This window comes from Hemitrygon akajei, chromosome 16 (assembly GCF_048418815.1).
Source record: "Hemitrygon akajei chromosome 16, sHemAka1.3, whole genome shotgun sequence".
In the NCBI taxonomy this organism is placed as follows: domain Eukaryota; kingdom Metazoa; phylum Chordata; class Chondrichthyes; order Myliobatiformes; family Dasyatidae; genus Hemitrygon; species Hemitrygon akajei.
The window spans coordinates 38330936-38352714 of record NC_133139.1 but is presented as its reverse complement, the minus strand read 5'-3'; the positions used below and the strand labels follow the sequence as shown (position 1 = coordinate 38352714).

The following is a 21779-nucleotide window of genomic DNA, read 5'->3' as shown; positions in this document are numbered from 1 at the left end:
AATGGGGTTTCAGAAAGGAGGTTAGGGGTGAGGCAGCTGGATGTTCTGCTGCTGTAGGTGATGTGAAAGTAGATCAGATAGACAGAAAGCAAGCAAAATAGGACATGAATCCTCTGAGCATGATTCAGCTGTCTTGCTGATGAGAGTACTGTGGGCGAGCTTGCATTTTTTTTGTTGTCCTTTGATCTCTGCAGGTGTCTCTTCCAGTACTCAGGAGCAGGAAACCTGGCTGGTTCATAACCCAGTTGCAGAGTCCTGATCACTGTGATTAATGAAGGCAGTGTTGGCTGAGAATCTCTGAGATTCATAGTCTGCATAAACTGCCTTTTGAGAGTGCCTACAAGTTAGATCATTTATTTGTTGTGTTCATCATGATGTTCTGTGTTCCTACCACTGAAAGGTCGTGGACATCCAGCTTGTCCTTGTCTGTCTTACGGATAAGATGCTAAGATGAGGTTCTACCGAGCCATTTGGGTAGAAGTGAAAGAAGCCATGGCACATTACAAAGAAAAGCAGGGAGTTCCCTTGGCCAATGTTTGCCCCTCCGCTAACATCACTAATACCAAGTACCTTGTTATTTACCTCATTGCTGTTAGCTGCAACATTCTATGCTCAAGTTCTGTTTCCCATGTTTTAAATGAAATCCATTGTAAAATTGTTTAGTGCATCATGAAGCCATACTGTAGAAGACTTTACAGAAGGTTAACCAACCTTGCTCAGATGGGGTCTATAGCACAATAGATTTCCGTTTATTGAACCTGTATAGTGAACTTAAGTTTCTTAACTTTTTAAAATCTCCTGAAATCCAGGTACATCCACCAATGTCTATTACAAATTCACCTGATCCATTTCTGACACCTACCTTCCCTTTCTCGATCTCACTGTCTCTATCTTCGGAGACAGCTTATCCACCGATGTCTATTACAAACCCATGGATTCTCACAGCTGCCTGAACAACACCTCACCCCACCCTTCTACTTGTAAAAACGCCATCCCCTTCTCTTAATTCCTCCATCTCCGCCGCATCTGTTCTCAGGATGAGGTTTTTTGTTCTAGAATGAAGGAGATATCTTCCTTTTTTTTTAAAGAAAGGGGCTTCCCTTCCTCCACCATCAACGCTACCCTCAACCACATCTCTTCCATTTAACACACATCTGCTCTTACCCCATCCTCCCACGAACCTACCAGAGATAGGATTCCTCTTGTCCTCGCCTACCACCCCACCAGCCTCCACGTCCAGCAGATAATTCTCTGAAATTTCCGCCACCTCTAATGCAATCCCACCACCAAGCATATTTTTTCCCCCAACCTCCATTTTGTGCTTTCTGCAGGGATCGCTGCCTACGCGACTCCCTTGTCCATTCATCCTTCCCCACTGATCTCCCTCCTGGCACTTATCCTAGCCCCGACACTTCCTTCACTACCATTCAGGGCCCTAAACAGTCCTTACAGGTTCACCTGTTAGTCTGGTGGGGTCATGTACTGTGTTTGGTGCTCCTGGTGTGGCCTCCTGTATGCCGGTGAGACCCAATGTAGATTGGATGACCGCTTCACCAAGCATCTACGCTCCATTTGCCAGAAAAGGTGGGATCTCCTAGTGGCCACCCGTTTTGATTCCACTTCCCATTCCAATATGTCCATCCATGGCCTCCTCCACTGTCGTGATGAGGCTACACTTAGGTTGGAGATACAACACCTCATATTCCATTTAGGTGGCCTCCAACCAGATGGCATGAACATCGATTTCTCAATCTTCTGGTAATGCCTCCCATCCCCACCCGCTTCACTTTTTCCCCATTCTCACCTTATCTCCTTGCCCGCCCATTACCTCCTCTAGTGCTCCTCCCCCACCCTTTTTTCTTTCTTCCATGGCCTTCTGTTTTTTTCACCAATCCACTTCCCAGCTCTTTACTTCATCCCTCCCCCCCTTCAGGTTTCACCTATCACATTGTATTTCTGACTCCCCTTCCCCCACCTTTTAAATCTGCTCAGCTTTTTTTCTCTCATCCTGCTGAAGGGTTTTGGCTCAAAACGTCAACCGAACTTTTTTTCCATAGACGCTGCCTGGCCTGCTGAGTTCCTCCAGCCTTTTGTGTGTGTTGCTTGGATTTCCAGCATCTGCAGGTTTTTCTCCTGACTGTTATATTGAATGAAACTTTGGTGATGTTTATGGGAAAGTAGAATCGTACAGTGCAAAAACAGGCACTTAGCCCCTCTCCCACCCCTCGATATCTTTGCCTGCCAGAAATCACCTTCCTGCATCAATTCCCATTTAGCAGCACTTACGTTTCAATCTTTGACTTGGCAATTCAACTGTTCGTGCAGTTACAGTACTTAAATGTTATGAAAATAACAGCCGGCACCACCTTCTCAGGCAGTGCATCCCAGATTCTAGTCACCTTCTGGGTGAAAGATTCTTCCTCGGATCCCTTCAAAACCTCTTTCTTTATCCTAAGCCTGTGTCCTCTAGTTTTTGACGCTTCTAGATTTTTTGTTGTGAAGATTAGCTTTATTTGTCACATATACATCGAAAACGTACAGTGAAATACATCATTTGCATCGAATCAGATTGGGAAGAATTGTGCTGGGCAGCCCACAGGTATCACCATGCTTCCCGCGCCAACGTAACATGCCCACGGCTTACTAACCCTTGTTCTAACTATACATCTTGGTATGTGGGAGGAAACCAGAGCAAACCCACACAGTCCCAGCAAGAACGTACAAACTCCTTACAGAGAGCGGTGGGAATTGAGCCCCAATTAGTGATCACTGGTACTATAAAGCAATTGCACTAACCGTGCCACCCCAGCTACGCAACGGTGCTTCCCTGATTACAGAGAAATAATTGGGAGAATGGGACAGATGAGAATTCTTCATGTCTGGCACCAACTCAGTGGGCCAAATCGTCTCCTTCCATGTTGTAAGAAAAATAAGAGAAATAAATTCAGGCAGACCCCAAATTCTGTTCCTGAGAACAGTTGGTTTCTCCAACATCTGTGTTTTTTTTTATATGTGTGTATATATATATATATATATATATATATATAAAATAGATACATATGCTCAGTAACCTCTTTATTAGGTACACCTGTCCATTAATGCTAATATCTAATCAGCCTATCGTGACAATAACTCGGTGTATAAGAGCATGCAGACATGGTCAAGAGTTTCAGATGTTGTTCAGACCAAGCATCAAAATGGGGAAATGTGATGTAAGTGACTTTGACCATAAAATGATTGTTGGTTCCAGACGAGGTGGTTTGAGTCTCTCAGAAACTGCTGATCTCCTGGGATTTTCACACAGAACGGTCTCTAGAGTTTACAGAGGAAAAGTGTGAAAAACAAAAAAAAAAATCCAGTCACAGGCAGTTCTGTGGGAGAAAACGCCTTGTTAATGAGAGAGGTCAGGAGAATAGCCAGAGTGGTTCAGGCTGACGAGAAGATGACATTAAATTCAAATAACCACACGCTACAACAGTGGTGTGCGGAAGAGTCTCTCTGAATGCACAACGTGTTGGAGCTTGCCGGTGGATGAGCTACAGGAGCAGAAAAGTACAAGCATGCATTCAGTGGCCACTGTATCAGGTGCAGGAGGTACCTAATGAAGTGGCCACTGAGTGTATGTAGCTGTCCATGTCGTACTGCTCCACGTACACCTGTTATAGTTCTTCTACTGAATATTCATCCTAATATTACCCATAATTGGGTAATGAAATGATGTACTGTATCCCAGTCATTTATGAATAACATGAAAGATCATTATTATTGAAAAGTGCTTAAAAAATCTATGGGAGAAATTGCATAAAGTCAGATTTCTGTAAATTGGGACATCTGTAACCCAGACAGTCCCTTTCCTTTCTTTCCTTTACTTCAGGGATCCTCACACACTGGTTGAACTTACATCGTTCACATCTATGAACAAGTTCCAGCCTTTTAACGTTGCAATTTCAAGCAACGTGCTGCTGCTGGTGGTAAGTGTTTAAGTGATTCGGATGTTTTTTTTTCATTTCCCAACCTCTTCTTCACCTTCTGTTACCTACCATCGCTGGTGGAGAGGACTGGTAGCCTTTAATCCCCACGTCTTGGAAAATGCTTCTCCATTCAGTTTGAAACTAGGGTGTCAAATCTCATCATAACTATATATTCATAAGGCATCGATTGGCTGTGCTAGATTGAGAAACTGGTATGATATTATGCATGCAATGGCTAACCTTTCAAGAACTAATACACAGGTTGCAGTTTTTTTTTTAAAAAACCGACATGAAAAGTCTACCCATAGTCATCCTGAGAATTTAAAGTTGGTATTAGATGAAATGAAAAGGCTTATGAGGTTATCAAAACAAAAAGCAGTCGGGCTGGATATCGGAAAGATTTCACTATTTGCCTCAGGAGGACCTAAATATTGACAAGGAAGTGGAAAATAAAAACAAAACAAGTAGATTAGCAAGAAACCTAAAACAGGCTGAAATAGTTTCTCTTGAGGTGTTGACATGAAAAAAATTAACAAAAGTTGTACAGTTAGTAGAGCTGTTGCTTTGTAAATCCAGTCCCTCTTTGAGAATAACAAATATTGGACAGAACCTTCACTGGTAAGGAGGTTTGATATTAAGCTGATAATAATCTGCTGTAGTTATGTACTTCAGCATGTAGGTGTTGTTGGAAGTGAAATTTTTGAAAGATGATCAGGCATAACTACTGTCCTTTCATGTCCTATTTTGCTATTGAAGTGTATTCCTAATCTAGTATCTAATAAATATTTTCAAGTGCTATTTTCACGCATGAGTGTTGCCCTTGAGCCTATTTGTGATTCTACTGTTCTGAACTAACACGTTGTGAGTAAGAATTCAATTCTTGTCAAACAAAACAAGTAGATTAGCAAGAACCTAAAACAGACTGAAATGATTTCTCTTGAGTTGACATTAAAAAAAATAACAAAAGATTGTACAGCTAGTAGAACTGTTGCTTTGTAAATCCAGGCATGGAAAGAGGCTCTTCAGTGATTCAGATTCTGCACCTATTTACATGAAGCGTTTTTACAGTCACCAGCTCACCTACCACATATACTTGTGGGATGAAAAGTTTGAAGACTTTCTGTAATTCACTGAATGAATGAGATATGATTAGAGCTGGTGCAGGAGTGTGAAGATTTGATTGATATGCCTAAGATCATAACGAGGAATGATAGGGTAGATATTGAGAAATTTCCATGAGTAAGTATTTTGAATGAGGATTTGTAGTTACAAGATAAAGGGGTTATTATTTAAAACCGAGATGTGCAGCAATTCCTATTTGTGGAGAGTGCAGAATCCCTGGAGTTCTCCACCCCAGAGGTTTGTGGAAGCTAGATCATTGGAGGTGTTTAAAGATGAAATTGTTGAAAGATTAGGAAATTGTGGGGAACTGGCACAGAGGAATTGTATGGGGTGGATCACTTGAGATCATATTGAATGTTAGGATAGCTTTGGGAGGGCTGAGTGACCATCTGTTATCCTGTCTTTATGTGCGCAGTTAGTTAAAGATGATGAGGATTCATATCATAGAAAGTTCATGTTGAATAGCAGTTCCCTTCAGAATCCTCAGAGTTCCCAGATGTATTTCTATCCTTCTGCTCACTTGCACTGAGCAACTTCAAAATCAAAGTCTTACTTTCAAATTCTTCCTCATTAGCTTCAGTAACCTATTTCTGAAACTATATCATTCCTGCCCAGCACATATATTTTCCTTTTGGTAAATGATTGGATGTTTTCCACTGTATGTGAGGGCGTGGAACATGGTTGCTTTTTGTTCTGATGTTGCAACTTGGGAGTAAGCAAGGAATATTCAGTCAATAAGAAAGAAGAGCAGAATTTTTGATTAATTTTCTTTTCAGAATAGTCTTGGTATTTGACCTACTGTAAGAGGATTTACAGTGAAATTGCATTCAGCAGCCAATAAGGCTAGTATTTGTTACCCTCACTTATGTGAAGTCCTTCATCTTTTTAGGATTTTCATTGCCACCTGACGACCAGTGAGGTGGTTGGCTACCTTGGAGGAAGGTGGGACACAAGCACACAATGTAAGTAATTCTCAATTCATACCTTTATTTAATTCTAAATTTTATAGAAAGGGCATTTATACATGTATAAATACACAAATGTCATACCTGTTCAAATACAGGTACAAGTATAGCACTGAAAAAAGAAAAATATTTGCTGCATAAATGAAATAATTTGCAAAAAGGTTATTCACTTACTTGCCTTTTGACTGTTTACATGAATTGTACTATTTTATACTGTTGTTTATACTCTTCCCATTCCATCATTCTTACAGCAGCTATTTTTTTTCTTCCTTCTGAAAATATGCCTCAACTGCTTGTTGTGGTGCCAAATTCTGATTATAATCCCTCTTTGAATAATAAAACCGCTTCCTGTTTCCCCTGCTAAATTTGTTAGTAATATCCTGTACTCATGGTTTTTGGTTCTGTATTCTACAGCACAGAAACTGGCCCTTTGGTCCAACTCGTTCACAATGACAGGGATGCCTTTATACATTAATTCTATTTGCCTGCATTAGACCTATATCACTTTGCTCCTTTCTTATCCAAGTACCTGTCCAAAAGTCTTTTAAACATTGTAATTATATATGCCTTTGCCACTTCCTCTGACAGTTCATTTCATATGACCACCACCTTCTGTGTATAAAGCATGTCTCTCAGATCCTCTTTAAAATGTTCTCCTCTCATATTAAACCTATGACCTCTAACTGTTGCCTCCTGCACCCTAACAAAAAGTCATTATGTTAGAAACTTCTATAAGGTCAGACTTCAGCCTTCTACATTTCAGTGAGAATAAACACAGGCTATCTGATCTGTCCTTGTCAATAAAGCACTCCATTCCAGGAAATGCCTTGGTGAATCTCTTCTGCACTCTTCCTAATGTTACCACATCTTTTCTGTAGTGTGATGACCAGAAATGTACACAATTCTAGCCAATATTTTGTATGTTTTCAGTGTGATGGCCCAACTCTTGTACTCGATGCTGTGGCCTGTAAAAGCAAGCATCCTGCATGCTTTCTTCACGACCTAATGCACCCCTGTCACCACTTCCATGAATCTATGCACTCGCTCTGCAAGCTCTCTCTGTACATTAGATTGGTAGCCTAGAAATTGTATTAGACAGGCAAAAAGTAATGTAAAAAATACTTGAAAAATTGGTAAATAATGCATGACAACACAACTTTGGCAATTTTGAAACGTTCCAATTATTTGTTAGAATTTTGCTGTGTGAAGTCTTTAGTGTGAGGGGTGTCCCATTAGTAGATTATGACATCATAATCAACCCACATTGCAACGAGGAACACATCACACTGAGACTACGTCCACACTAGACCGGATAAATCTGTAACCAAAGCTTTTTCTCTTCGTTTTGACCCTTCCTCCACACTGAAACGGCGTTTTCCTCCCCCAAAAATGGAGCTTTTCTAAAAACGCCCTCCAGAGTGTGTAAATTTGAAAATGCCGCTTGGGCAAGAGTAGTGTGGTTGGGGTAACCGGAGATTTCTAGAAACGCTGTCATGACGTGCTGGAACAGATGGCAGCATTTCATTGTTTTCCTGAATGCAAACGCCCACACAACCTAACAATTTCAGAACAGATGGCAACGAGACTGAAGCCAGAAGAGTTAGAAATGTGCTCACCAAATACTTACTCACCCATAACTTACTGAATAAATAAGTATACTCACTTTTGCCCTGTTTTCTGTCCTTGCTTGTATGAAGGTGGTATACCTATTTATGCAAGTACTTCTCTGACAATAGATGTGTAACAGCCTACTGTAACATTGTATGGAAATACAAGATAACACTGATAGAAACATAGAAAACAGGTGCAGGAGTAGGCCATTCAGCCCTTTGAGCCTGCACCACCATTCAGTATGATCATGGCTGATTATCCAACTCAGAACCCTGTGCCTGCTTTCTCTCCATAACCCCTGATCCCTTTAGCCACAAGGGCCATATCTAACTTAATCTTAAATATAGCCAATGAACCGGCCTCAACTGTTTCCTGTGGCAGAGAATTCCACAGTTTCATTACTCTCTGTGTGAAGAAGTTTTTCCCTCATCTCGGTCCTAAAAGGCTTCCCCTTTATCCTTAAACTGTGACCCCTTGTTCTGAACTTCTCCAACATCGGAAACAATCTTCCTGCGTCTAGCCTGTCCAATCCCTTTAGAATTTTATACATTTCAATAAGATCCCCCCTCAGTCTTCTAAATTCCAGTGAGTATAAGCCTAGTCGATCCAGTCTTTCTTCATATGAAAGTCCTGCCATCCCAGGAATCAATCTGGTGAACCTACTTTGTATTCCCTCTATGGCAAGAATGTCTTTCCTCAGATTAGGGGACCAAAACTGCACACAATATTCTAGGTGCGGTCTCGCCAAGGCCTTGTACAACTGCAGTAGAACCTCCCTGCTCCTGTACTCAAATCCTTTTGCTATGAATGCCAACATACCATTTGCCTTTTTCACCGCCTGCTGTACCTGCATGCCCACCTTCAATGACTGGTGTACAATGACACCCAGGTCTCGTTGCTCCTCCCCTTTTCCTAATTGGCCACTGTTCAGATAATAATCTGTTTTCCTGTTCTTGCAACCAAAGTGGATAACCTCACATTTATCCACATTAAATTGCATCTGCCATGAATTTGCCCACTCACCTAACCTATCCAAGTCACCCTGCATCCTCTTAGCATCCTCCTCACACCTAACACCGCCGCCCAGCTTCGTGTCATCCACAAACTTGGAGATGCTGCATTTAATTCCCTCGTCTAAATCATTATTGTAAACAACTGGGGTCCCAGCACTGAGCCTTGCGGTACCCCACTAGTCACTGCCTGCCATTCTGAAAAGGTCCCGTTTACTCCCACTCTTTGCTTCCTGTCTGCCAACCAATTCTCCATCCACATCAATACCATACCCCCAATACCGTGTGCTTTAAATTTGCACGCTAATCTCCTGTGTGGGACCTCGTCAAAAGCCTTTTGAAAATCTAAATATACCACATCCACTGGCTCTCCCCTATCCACTCTACTAGTTACATCTTCAAAAAATTCTATAAGATTCGTCAGACATGATTTTCCTTTCACAAATCCATGCTGACTTTGTCTGATGATTTCTCCTCTTTCTAAATGTGCTGTTATCACATCTTTGATAACCGACTCTAGCATTTTCCCCACCACTGATGTCAGACTAACCGGTCTATAATTCCCCAGTTTTTCTCTCCCTCCTTTTTTAAAAAGTGGGGTTACATTAGCCACCCTCCAGTCCTCAGGAACTAATCCGGAATCTAAGGAGTTTTGAAAATTTTTCATCACTAATGCATCCACTGTTTCTTGGGCTACTTCCTTAAGCACTCTGGGATGCAGACCATCTGGCCCTGGGGATTTATCTGCCTTTAATCCCTTCAATTTACCTAACACCACTTCCCTACTAACATGTATTTCCCTCAGTTCCTCCATCTCACTAGACCCTCAGTCCCTTACTATTTCTGGAAGAATATTTATGTCCTCCTTAGTGAAGACAGAACCAAAGTAGTTATTCAATTGGTCTGCCATGTCTTTGTTCCCTATGATCAATTCACCTGTTTCTGACTGTAAAGGACCTACATTTGTCTTGACCAATCTTTTTCTTTTCACGTATCTATAAAAGCTTTTACAGTCAGTTTTTATGTTCCTTGCCAGCTTTCTCTCATAATCTTTTTTCCCTTTCCTAATTAAGCCCTTTGTCCTCCTCTGCTGGACTCTGAATTTCTCCCAGTCCTCAGGTGTGCCGCTTTTTCTGGCTAATTTATATGTTTCTTCTTTGGACTTGATACTATCCCTAATTTCCCTTGTCAGCCACGGGTGCACTACCTTCCCTGGTTTATTCTTTTGCCAAACTGGGATGAACAATTGTTGTAGTTCATCCATGTGATCTTTAAATGCTTGCCATTGCATATCCACCGTCAACCCTTTAAGTATCATTTGGCAGTCTATCTTAGCTAATTCACGTCTCATACCTTCAAAGTTGCCCTTCTTTAAGTTCAGAACCTTTGTTTCTGAATTAACTATGTCACTCTCCGTCTTAATGAAGAATTCCACCATATTATGGTCACTCTTACCCAAGGGGCCTCGCACGACAAGATTGCTAACTAACCCTTCCTCATTGCTCAATACCCAATCTAGAATGGCCTGTTCTCTAGTTAGTTCCTCAACATGTTGGTTCAGAAAACCATCCCGCATACATTCCAAGAAATCCTCTTCCTCAGCACCCTTACCAATTTGGTTCACCCAATCTATATGTAGATTGAAGTCACCCATTATAACTACTGTTCCTTTATTGTACGCATTTCTAATTTCCTGTTTAATGCCATCCCCAACCTCACTACTGCTGTTAGGTGGCCTGTACACAACTCCCACCAGCGTTTTCTGCCCCTTAGTGTTATGCAGCTCTACCCATATCGATTCCACGTCCTCCAGGCTAATGTCCTTCCTTTCTATTGCGTTAATCTCCTCTCTAACCAGCAATGCTACCCCACCTCCTTTCCTGTCTATCCCTCCTGAATATTCAATATCCCTGGATGTTGAGCTCCCATCCTTGGTCACCCTGGAGCCATGTCTCTGTGATCCCAACTATATCATATTCATTAATTACTATCTGCATATTCAATTCATCCACCTTGTTACGAATGCTCCTCGCATTGACACACAAAGCCTTCAGGCTTGTTTTTACAACACTCTTAGCCCTTATACAATTATGTTGAAAAGTGGCTCTTTTTGCTTTTTGCTCTGGATTTGCCTGCCTGCCACTTTTACTTTTCACCTTACTACTTTTTGCTTCTACCCTCATTTTACACCCCTCTGTCTCTCTGCACTTGTCCCCACCCCCCTGCCACATTAGTTTAAAGCCTCCTGAACAGCAGTAGTAAACACTCCCCCTAGGACATTGGTTCCAGTCCAGCCCAGGTGCAGACTGTCCTGTTTGTACCGGTCCCACCTTCCCCAGAACTGGTTCCAATGCCCCAGAAATTTGAATCCCTCCCCCTGCACCATTTTTCAAGCCACGTATTCATCTGAAATATCCTCCTATTTCTACTCTGACTAGCACGTGGCACTGATAGTAATCCAGAGATTATTACCTTTGTGGTCCTACTTTTTAGTTTATCTCCTAACTCCCTAAATTCACCTTGTGGGACCTCATCCCGTTTTTTACCTATATCGTTGGTACCTATGTGCACCATGACCACTGGCTGTTCACCCTCCCATTCCAGAATGTCCTGCAGCCACTCAGAGACATCCTTGACCCTTGCACCAGGGAGGCAACATACCATCCTGGAGTCTCGTTTGTGGCCCAGAAACGCCTATCTATTCCCCTTAAAATCGAATCCCCTATCACTATAGCTCTCCCACTCCTTTTCCTTCCCTCCTGTGCCGCAGAGCCACCCATGGTGCCATGAACTCGGCTGCTGCTGCCTTCCCCTGATGAGACATCTCCCCCAACAGCATCCAAAACAGTATATCTGTTTAGGAGGGAGATGACCTCAGGGGACTCCTGCACTACCTGCCTACTGCTACGCTGTCTAGTGGCCACCCCTTCCTTTCTGCCTGTGTAGCCTTTACCTGCGGTGTGGCCAACTCACTGAACGTGCTATTCACGACTTTCTCAGCATCGCGGATGCTCTAGTATGAATCCAATTGCAGACACTGGAAGTATCCCTGATTTCCCACATGCTGCAGGATGAACAAACCACGGGGCTGATCTCAGCTGCCATGACCTACCCAATACGTTGCCTCAACTTTTGAAACTTTCTCCTTTTAAAGGAACTTACCCGGCCTTACCTCACTTGGAGTGAAGCTCGTCCTCAGCCTCTGCTCGCCGAAGCCTCTCGAGACAAAGCCTTCCCTCTGTCTCCCTCTACTCTGTCGCCCGCTACAACGTCGCCCGCTTCGTCTAACTGTTCTCTTTAAATACTCCCGCTCCCTCATGGTCCGACTTAAACGCACTTGTGCCGTCATGCCCCCGTTAAACTGCCGAAGAAAAATCGGTGCAGACATGATGCAGACATGTTTTATACATTTAACAAGGTGCTTTATTAATGCAACAGAGTTAATAAGTTTTTCAATGTTTGTCGTCAGCCGGGTCATACTGTCCGTGAACTCCCTGTCGGTTGCCTCCATATACTCCACTATTTGCTTTTTTTAGTTTTAAGTCTTCCTGCGCGAGAGCTAACAGCTGTCCGTCGTTTGGCAATTTCGTTTTAAGTTTTTCTAGTCTGTAGCTGCACAAACGTGCACTTTCACTGAGAGATTCGACACCAAACATGTCGCTTGTTTTCTGTAGATGTGTCCTGCACATGCCCAGTAGGAGGAGATTCGCCCAAATACCCGTTTTAATATGGACAGAGGTATTTTCAAAAACGCTTGGTGTGGATGCATATTGTTTTTACGCGAAACCGGCGTTTTCAGAATTATCCGGTCTAGTGTGGACGTAGCTTGAATGCAGTGCATTTTGCATGATTTAAGGGATCAGACCTGGATATCTGCATTTTCGATGCTACTCAGATGCATATTCCGTTTTGGTAGCTCTCTGTACAGAGCAAGCTGTCCGTGTGCTGACAACAGCAGCTAAGGATACCCTCTGTCTGAGATTCTGATGCTGCCACTGATCGTTGGGACCATCGTGTTTGTGGGATGGGACGGTTGCACCGAGCTTGGGTTTCCTCGCGCAGTCCATTTTGTGTTGCCCTTTGCTGCTTGCAGTTTCCGAAACCTACCTCCTCACCTACCCCTCCATTCATTGGGCTTCATCACTATTGCAACATCGACCAGCAACATTTCCTGCCGGTCAGTGCTCAAAATAATGCTGCTATTGTAAGTCCAGCAAGCAGCCGGGGCTCTGAAACATACAGGAGGAAACCATAATAATGATTTCTTAAGCAGAGATGTTCCAATTTTTTATTTTTATTTGAAATTTAATTGGGCATTAGAGATACATGTCACACTCATTTAGCACATCAAATATAGCAGAAATGCAATTTCTAAGTAAGTTTAATAGAAGTACAGTCGGCCCTCCTTATCCGCGGGGGATTGGTTTCGAGCCCCCCCCCACGGATACCAAAAAACGTGGATGCTCAAGGTTATTTAACCTTTCTCAGTGCGATGGTCTTCAGGACCCAGCAGAACCCGGGACTTTATTTAACCTGTCTCAGTGTGGTGGACATCAGGACCTGGCGGTGCGGCTCTGAATCCGCAGTGCTTCTGTTCACGAAAATAATCACAATCACGATTGAAAGTAAGGTGGAAGTAATAAAGCGATTGGAAAGAGGTGAAATGCTATCGGTCATTGGAAAAGCGTTAGGCTACAGTCGGTCAATGATCGGAACAATTTTAATGGAGAATGTGAAAGGCCCTGCCCCGATGAAAGCTACAGTTATTACTAAGTAACGCAGTGGTTTAATTATTCAAATATGTATGTTTCTTAAGTGTTTTATATGCATAGAAAGGTAAAATATGTACTATATACTAAGAAAAACGTTTGACTAACTGACACTAATAATACCGGATCTACCTGTTCCGACTTCAAATCCATCTTAAAGACAGACTCAGGAATGGAACTCATTCATAACCTGGGGACTGCCTGTACTTTCAAGTCATTTCTAGATCACTTCTAATACCTAATACAATGTAAATGCTATGTAAATAGTTGTTATACTGTATTGTTTAGGGAATAATGACAAAAAAAATAGTCTGTACATGCTCAAGCAACGAGTGCTGGAGAGAGAACTTCCGGGTTTTCCCGATCCGCGGTTAAGGAGAGCTGACTGTATATAAAATTCTGAGAGGGGAAAATTTTTCCATGGTAGGAGTATCAAAAAGAAGTGGTCGTGCGTTTAAGGTGAAAGGAAGAGGTTTTAACAGGGATCTGAGATTTTTCTAAACAGAGGCTGATATTTGGAACAAAACTAGCCATGACAATGACTGTCCCTCATTAATCATTCTATGCCGCCTAATTTATTGTGCTACTTCCTGATCTTGCCGTTTTCTTAAGAAAATTCCCCTGACCAGCTCAACTTTTCCCCGATTGCTATCATCTCTTCTTGCAAATCTATTTTTGCCCTTTATCCAATGCTTCCATGTCCTCCTTGTAGAAGTAACTCCAAAAATGTATTGCGTGCTTGTTGTAGACTGAAAACGACCTTATAACAATTTTAACAACTCCATTCATTTTGAACTCTGTAGGATAAAATATACTTTGTTTTTTCAATTGCATTTTTAAATGCCTAAGCTGCTTTTCATCAATTATTCATCAGTATCTTTTTGCTTTCTTTCTGAATGAGATTTAAAAATTCCCCATGTTAACAATTTGCAATTCAACTTATCGGTCTCAAGTCTTCTGATGTCTTCCATGTGCTTTACTCTGTTTTCCCTCTTTAGCTGTATCCCCCAGCCAGTTTGGTAGTATCTGCAGATTTTGATATTGAGTTACTTGTTACGACCATGCCATCTCTGTAACTTAGCTGGTAACACTAAATGCTATTATTGTGGAACAGTACCTCCGGTACCTAATGAAGTGCCCTCTGTATGTTTGTGTTCTTCTGCGGCTGTACACCATCCACTTCAAGAAATAACACTCTGCACACCACCGTTGTAATGCATGGTTATTTGAGTTTAATGTCGTCTTCCTGTCAGCTTGAACTATTCTGGCCATTCTCTTGTGACCTCGCTCCTTAACACCGAACTGCCACTCACTGGATATTTTTTTGTTTTTCGCAACATTCTCTGTAAACTCTGGAGACAGTTGTGTGTGAAAATCTCAGGAGATCTGCAGTTTCTGAGATACTCAAACCTTCCTATATTAGCACCAACTATCTTCCACGGTCAGTCACTTTGATCACATTTCTTCCCCATTCGAATGTTTGGTCTGAACAACAGCTGAACCTCTTGACCATGTCTGCATACTTCTATGCATTGAGTTGCTGCCACATGATTGGCCGAGTAGATATTTGCATTAACAAGCAACTGTACGGGTGTACCTAATAAAGTGGTCGCGAAGTGTAGTTGCTACTGCCAACTTCCAGTACCTCCCTCTGCCTTTTTGTCTGTTCTATTAGAATGAAGCCTTGGTAAAATGCCTGGTTCTACCGCAGTAAACAACAACGGACATTGTCATCTATAATATCCTGCCTTTCCTTCATTTACAGCACTGTTCCCTGCTGACTGTTTTGTATGTTTTGACAGTATTGACAGTTCTCCGAGCTTTTCCATGTCGAGTACGGCTTTCTGACAAGGATTCTTCCTCTGCAGTTGAAGAAGAGGTAAAGTATTGTTTTCCTATATTCCCCTGCGTCCACTTGCACCCTCGCTTATTCTCCTGAAGATCCTTTCTCTTTAACAGAGGCAGCTGTAAGGGGGAATGATGATCCAGACATTCTCCAAGTTCCATGTCTAACCTCTTGGCAAACAGCCCAATCCCCATGTTAACAATTTGCAATTCAACTTATCAGTCTCAAGTCTTCTGATGAAGGGTCTCGGCCCGAAACGGCGACAGTGCTTCTCCTATAGATGCTGCCTGGCCTGCTGTGTTCCACCAGCATTTTGTGTGTTGTTGTTGTTGTTGTTTGAATTTCCAGCATCTGCAGATTTCCTCGTGTTAGCCCAATCCTCTCCCTTTCAAGCCAGTTGAACACCTATCCCATTGCAGAAGCTTTACTGAGCTCATGAAGTCTTGCCATTCCACCCTTGGCCTCTTGCACTCAAAGCCACTCTCACTACCACACTGCCAATTCCCTCAAATTGAGAGAAGGATGTTCGTGTTGAATCAATTACCAGATAGTTGTTTAAAATAGACCAGTGAGTCTTACCTCAGTGGTTGTTAAGTTGATGGAGAAAATCCTGAGAGGCAGGATTTATGAACATTTGGAGAGGTATTATATGATCAGGAGTAGTCATCATGGCTTTGTCAAGGGCAGGTCGTGCCTTACGAGCCTGATTGAATTTTTGGAGGATGTGACTAGTCGCATTGATGAAGGAAGAGCAGTGGATGTGGTGTATATGGATTTCAGCAAGGTATTTGATAAGGTACCCCATGCAAGGTTTATTGAGAAAGTAAGGAGGAATGGGATCCAGGGGGCCATTGCTTTGTGGATCCAAAACTGACTTGCCCATGGAAGGCGAAGAGTGGTTGTAGACGGGTCATATTCTGCATGGAGGTCGGTCACCAGTGGGGTGCCTCGGGGATCTGTTCTGGGACCCCTGCTCTTCGTGATTTTTGTGGATGGCCTGGATGACGGGGTGGAAGGATGGGCGGTAGTTTGCTGAATACACAAAGGTTGGGGGTGTTGTGGATAATGTGGAGGGCTGTGAGGGTTGCAGTGGGACGTTGGTGGATGCAGGGCTGGGCTGAGAGGTGGCAGATGGAGTTCAACCCAGATGGGTGTGGGGTGGTTCATTTTGGTAGGTCAAGTGTGATGGCGGAATGTAGTATTGATGGTGGGGCTCTTGGCAACGTGGGGATCGGGGTCATCTTGGGGTCCAGGTCCATGGGACACTCGGGGCAGCTGCGCAGGTTGACTGTGGTTAGGGGGGCATGTGGTGGGTTGGCCTTCATCGGTCCTGGAATTGTGTTTGGGAGCCGAGAGATAATGTTGCAGCTGTGTGGGACCCTGGTTGGAACCCACTTGGGGTGCTGTGCTGGGTTCTGGTTGCCTCGCTGTGGGGGGGGGGGGGGGGCGATGCAGAGGTGATTTCCTAGGATGTTGCCTGGATTGGGGAGCATGCCTTATGAGAATAGGTTGAGTGAACTCGGCCTTTTCTCCTTGGAGTGCTGGAGGATGAGAGGTGACCTGATAGAGGTGTATAAGATGATGAGAGGCATTGATCATGTGGATAGTCAGAGGCTTTTTCCCAGGGCTGAAATGGTTGCTGCAAGAGGACTCAGGTTTAAGGTGCTGGGGAGTAGGTACAGAGGAGATGTCAGGGTTAAGTTTTTTACTCAGAGTGTGGTGAGTGCGTGGAATGGGCTGCCGGTAACGGTGGTGGAGGCAGATACGATTGGGTCTTTTAAGAGACTTTTGGAAAGATACATGGAGCTTAGAAAAATAGAGGGCTATGGGTAAGCCTAGTAATTTCTAGGGTAGGGACATATTCAGCACAACTTTGTGGGCCAAAGGGCCTGTATTGTGCTGTAGGTTTTCTATGTTTTAAATAAAGTTATATGGTTCTGTAATATTCCACATCAGGCCTATTGGTCAGACACAATATTTCTTTGGAGACGCATCAACCAAAGGTCATTATCCTGGAGCCTTGCGGAGGGTTTCAGCCTGAAATGTCGACTGTGCTCTTTTCCACAGACGCTGCCTGGCCTGCTGAGTTCCTCCAGCATTGTGTGTGTGTTGCTCAGATTTCCAGCATCTGCAGATTTTCTCTTGTTTGTCATTATCCTGGAGCCTGATCAATAAATATGTCTCCATTTACATCCAATCATAGATGGCAGGCCAATTTTCTATTGAGAGGCCTGGTGCAATCTGATACACCAGCTGTTGGGTGGCACTTCTGCCTTTTAACCTTAGTACAGATCATGTAATTCAAAGTTCGGCAAGGTTTAAAAATATCATTCACAGTCAGCCCGATGAACTTGATGTCTTTATTTCTGTTAACAACAATCTGTATTTCTGTGGTGCCTTTATATGTCACTGTTAACATAGTAAAATTTGACAGCAGTATTCTCAAGAACAATGTTGGACTCCTGCCACTGTGACATGTTAGCTCAAATAACAAATAGAAGTAGATTTTAAAAGCTTTAGAGACGAGGTGGAGAAGTTCTGACCCGGAAGTCCACACACTAGTGTCTTGGCAGCTGAAATCTTTGCCACTGGTTATAGAACAATTAATTTCCAAGATTATCAAGAGCCAAGATAGGAAGGGGGTTGTAGGAACGGGACTTTACCAAAGTGGTGATCAGCAAAGGAGTGAAGGTCTTTGAGAGCATGGGAAGAATTAGAAACTGTGCTGCTGCAAGTGTTGGACACCAAACTCGGAGTTGATGATAAGAGGGACATGGTGTAAGTTAGAATCTGTGTTTATGGAAGTAATAAGGGAGATTATATAGGTGTGTATAAGATGTTCTCTAGACATATGATTCATACTAGTTCCCTTGTTTGAGTTTATGCTGAGATTTCACTTTCAATTAATTAAGGATTATTAACCTCTTGAATTGTTCATAAGATCAAACTCCTCCCTTGACATATTTGCTGCACCCATTTTCTCTCTGGGCCCTCATTTTGTTAATGGTTCACTTTCCTCATGTACTTCCCTGCTTTTTTTCAGATCTGTGTCTTTGCTCCTATCTAAACAAGTTTTTTTGTCAGAGCATCCCTTGACCCTTGTGTTTCTGTAAATGCCTGCCCCATCTTCAACCTCCTTTTCCAATCGGGTCCTGGAGTGTCCTGTCAGCTCTCAGATCCTCCTGTCCGACATGTTCCTATCTCCATTCCTGCCACAGTACTAAAACAGCCCCTAAAGTTATTAATGACGACCTTCATGACTGTAGTAAGCAGTTCCTCCTTTCCTTTATCAACCTATCTGCATTCATTGTCATAGAGTTCTACCACACCAGGCCTATCATGTCAAGTATCTATCTGCACTAATACTTGGTCTGTTGCCTGCTTTGCACGGTAATTCAGATACTTAATGGAACTGGACACAACATCCACCCCTATCACTCATGGATAGGGTCTATTCTTACCTCTCTAATTATAGCTGAAAGATTATCTGCAATAAATTCTCAACCAGTTCCACACTGTAATTTATGATTCCCCATCAATCTGTGCTTGTCCCAGTCACACTGCTCATCTTCTCACTGCCCTCAATAGTTTAATCTGAAAACACAGATTCTATTCTATTTCACCATCACCAGCCTACGTCTCTCGTAAGTCTCCAAACTGCTAAAGAGAAGAAAGTCCCTTCTCTTTATTCTGAGAATACTGAACCCATTAGCTTCACTGTCAGCTACAGACTCAAAATAGAAACACAAAGTGTTGGAATGCTCAGCAGGTCATTCTGCATCGATGGAAAGAGAAACAGAGTTAATGTTTGAATCAGGCCCCAAGCATTAACTGTGTTTCTTCCATCGTGGATACTGTCCGACCAACTGAGTCTTCTCAAATTTCTTTCCTAATTTCAGTTTTCCTACGTCTGCTGTGGTGTCTTTCTTATCATCTTCACTGTGCAATTAAGCAACAGTTTGAGACCAAATTAGATCACCTAGAAACTTGGTAACACACAAAATGCTTGAGGAACTCAGCAGGTCCAGCACCAACGAAGAAGAGGAAGTAACAGTGAATGTTTTGAGCTGAGTCCCTTCATCCTAAGAAACCTTCGCCAGAAACTTGATGCCATGTTTGACCAACGATGTGAGATCCCAACAATGTAACTGATTTATGATTAAGGCTGCCTTCTTCCACTGACTAATGTAAGCCTTTACTACATTTGCATCAGCTGAGACCTTGTCTTTGTCTCCAGGCTGCCAATTCCAGTCACTTTAGGGAAGACTTGCTGTCTTCCAATTTTCATACACATTAGTTCATTTACGTGCTTTCTCTGTCCTAACTCACCAAGCACATACACCCATTACATTGGCACCTGCCTTCATTTGACAGCTCTCAAATTTGTTTCAAAGCTTTCTGTAGCCTGGCCTATTACTGTCTCTGTGTTCTGCTCACTCCAAGACCCAAGGCTGTGGTATAATCATCCACACTCATTTTTCCTTGCTCTCCCTTTCCCTCCTATGTCTTAAACTTGTGGCTCCACTATCTCTCTCATTTCCCCCTCTCAACTTTTGATATCTGTTAAAATCCACCTCTTTGATCAATCTGGTCTGGTATGTATTAAATTGCCAAAGTTTGTCTCGAATCTGGGAATCTAAAATAAAAACAGAAAATGTTGGAAATACACAGCAGACAGACTGCACCTGTGGGAAGAGGGACAGAGTTAATGGTTCAGGTTGAAGAACATTACCTTTGTTTCACTGCCTGACCTAATGAGGACTTACAGCATTTTCTTTTTTTCTATTATTCAAATTCATCTCATCATTCACCTTTGAAATATCTTGGGATGTTTTATAAACTGAATGTGCTATATAAGTTCATTGTGTTATGACAGCGGAAGGGAATATCTATAAATGTGCACATTTTGTACCGTTAGGTGTGCTGGAGACTACTTTCCTATTATTTTATCCGGGCATCCCTTCAAGTAGGAATGTATTTCATCTTGCTTCACGTGAGATGTGCATCTGTATGAAGAATGGGCTTGAGGGGGATAATAAATCAGCCCTAAAGAAGTGGTGGAGCGGATTCCGATGGGTCGAATGGCCTAATTCTGCTTCTATGCCTTTTGATCTTGTGGTATGAAAATATCAATGTGCTGTGCACTTCCCTGGACCTGGAATAGGCCTCCTGTGCTAAAACGGTACAGCTGAGACCATACATAAACACCCTGTCAGCAATATCATCGTTAGAAATGTGGTGTTCTTCAATCAGCCATGTATCTTCCCAGAAATAATCACCGCTTTCTTCCTTAGATTTGCCAGAACCTGTTCCTGAGAGGATTGTCGCTGGTGGGCTGGTACCACAGTCACCCGTACACGAGTGCGCTGCCCTCCCTGCAAGACATTGATTCTCAGATGGACTACCAGTTAAAACTGCAAGGAACCACTAACAGTTTCCAGCCATGTCTAGCACTTATCTGTGGTAAGAAATTAATTATGCGTGAAGTCTCTGAGCATTACAGTATGTTGGCACACTGATTAACACAGTGGTAGTGTAAAGCAAGGGTTTGACAAACTGCAGTCCATGGCAACTCTGCTACTTGTGGTTATTTCTTGTCTGATTTGGTCTGTTTTGAATTTTGCAGGAAGTTTGGAAAGGGACATTAATAGTGTTGCTGGTTTACGGATGGATTAAATGTTGGTCATGGCAGTAGGGTAGGTTGGTATCGGTAACTAGAAATTTCAGGCAATCAATGAGAGAATGTGCAGTGTATACAAGTATACTGGGACCACCACCACTTGGAAATCCTCCTCCAAGTTGCACACCATCCCGACTTGGAAACATATCGCTGTTCCTTTGCTGTTGCTGGGTCAACACCATGGAATTCCCTCCCTAACAGCACAGTGGGTGTACCTACAGCTCAGGGAATGCAGCGGTTCAAGATGGCAAGGTCATCACCACCTTCTCAAGGGCAACTTGGGATGGGCAATAAATGCTGGCTTAGCTGGCGACAACCACATCCTGTAAAATGAATAAATAAAATAAAAAAAATACAGGAGGCCTCACGAGACCAAATATAAAGCTCTGACGGCTTTGCGTTGAAGGAATTTCCTGTTTCTTTCTTTGACTTGTTAGATTTTCAGTCTTTCAGGTGCCCTTGTCCTTTTACATCCAGCTGCACTGAGGTACTTCAGTTGTCGGCTGTGGTAGGTAAACAGTCACAGATGTCCCTACTGCCCTTTGAGTATCCCTGCTCCCCATGAGTGCGTCCTGCTGGAAGATGCGTGTCCGCTTCGATCCTGACCGCCAGTGCTGTCTGTGTGGAGTTTGCACGTTTTCCTTGCGCCGAGCAGGTTTCTTCTGGGCGCTTCAGTTTTCTCCCACACTGCAAGGTGTGTGGCTTGGTAGGTTAATTGGTCAGTGTAACTTGTCCCTGGTGTATAGGTGATGGAAATGCCTGGAGAATAGAATTGGCCTAGGATTAATGTAAATGATGTTCGATA

General features: G+C 42.9%; 1 protein-coding gene across 1 annotated transcript in view; it reads left to right on the top strand.

Annotated features, from left to right (window-relative positions):
• The window catches only part of mpnd (MPN domain containing), a 49608-nt gene that overhangs the window by 14513 nt on the left and 13316 nt on the right, over positions 1-21779 (top strand). The window contains exons 6-9 of the mRNA XM_073068731.1: positions 3875-3971; positions 5983-6055; positions 15251-15327; positions 20589-20757. Coding sequence (XP_072924832.1) covers positions 3875-3971; positions 5983-6055; positions 15251-15327; positions 20589-20757 — 416 coding nt within the window. The remainder of the gene's footprint in view (positions 1-3874; positions 3972-5982; positions 6056-15250; positions 15328-20588; positions 20758-21779) is intronic.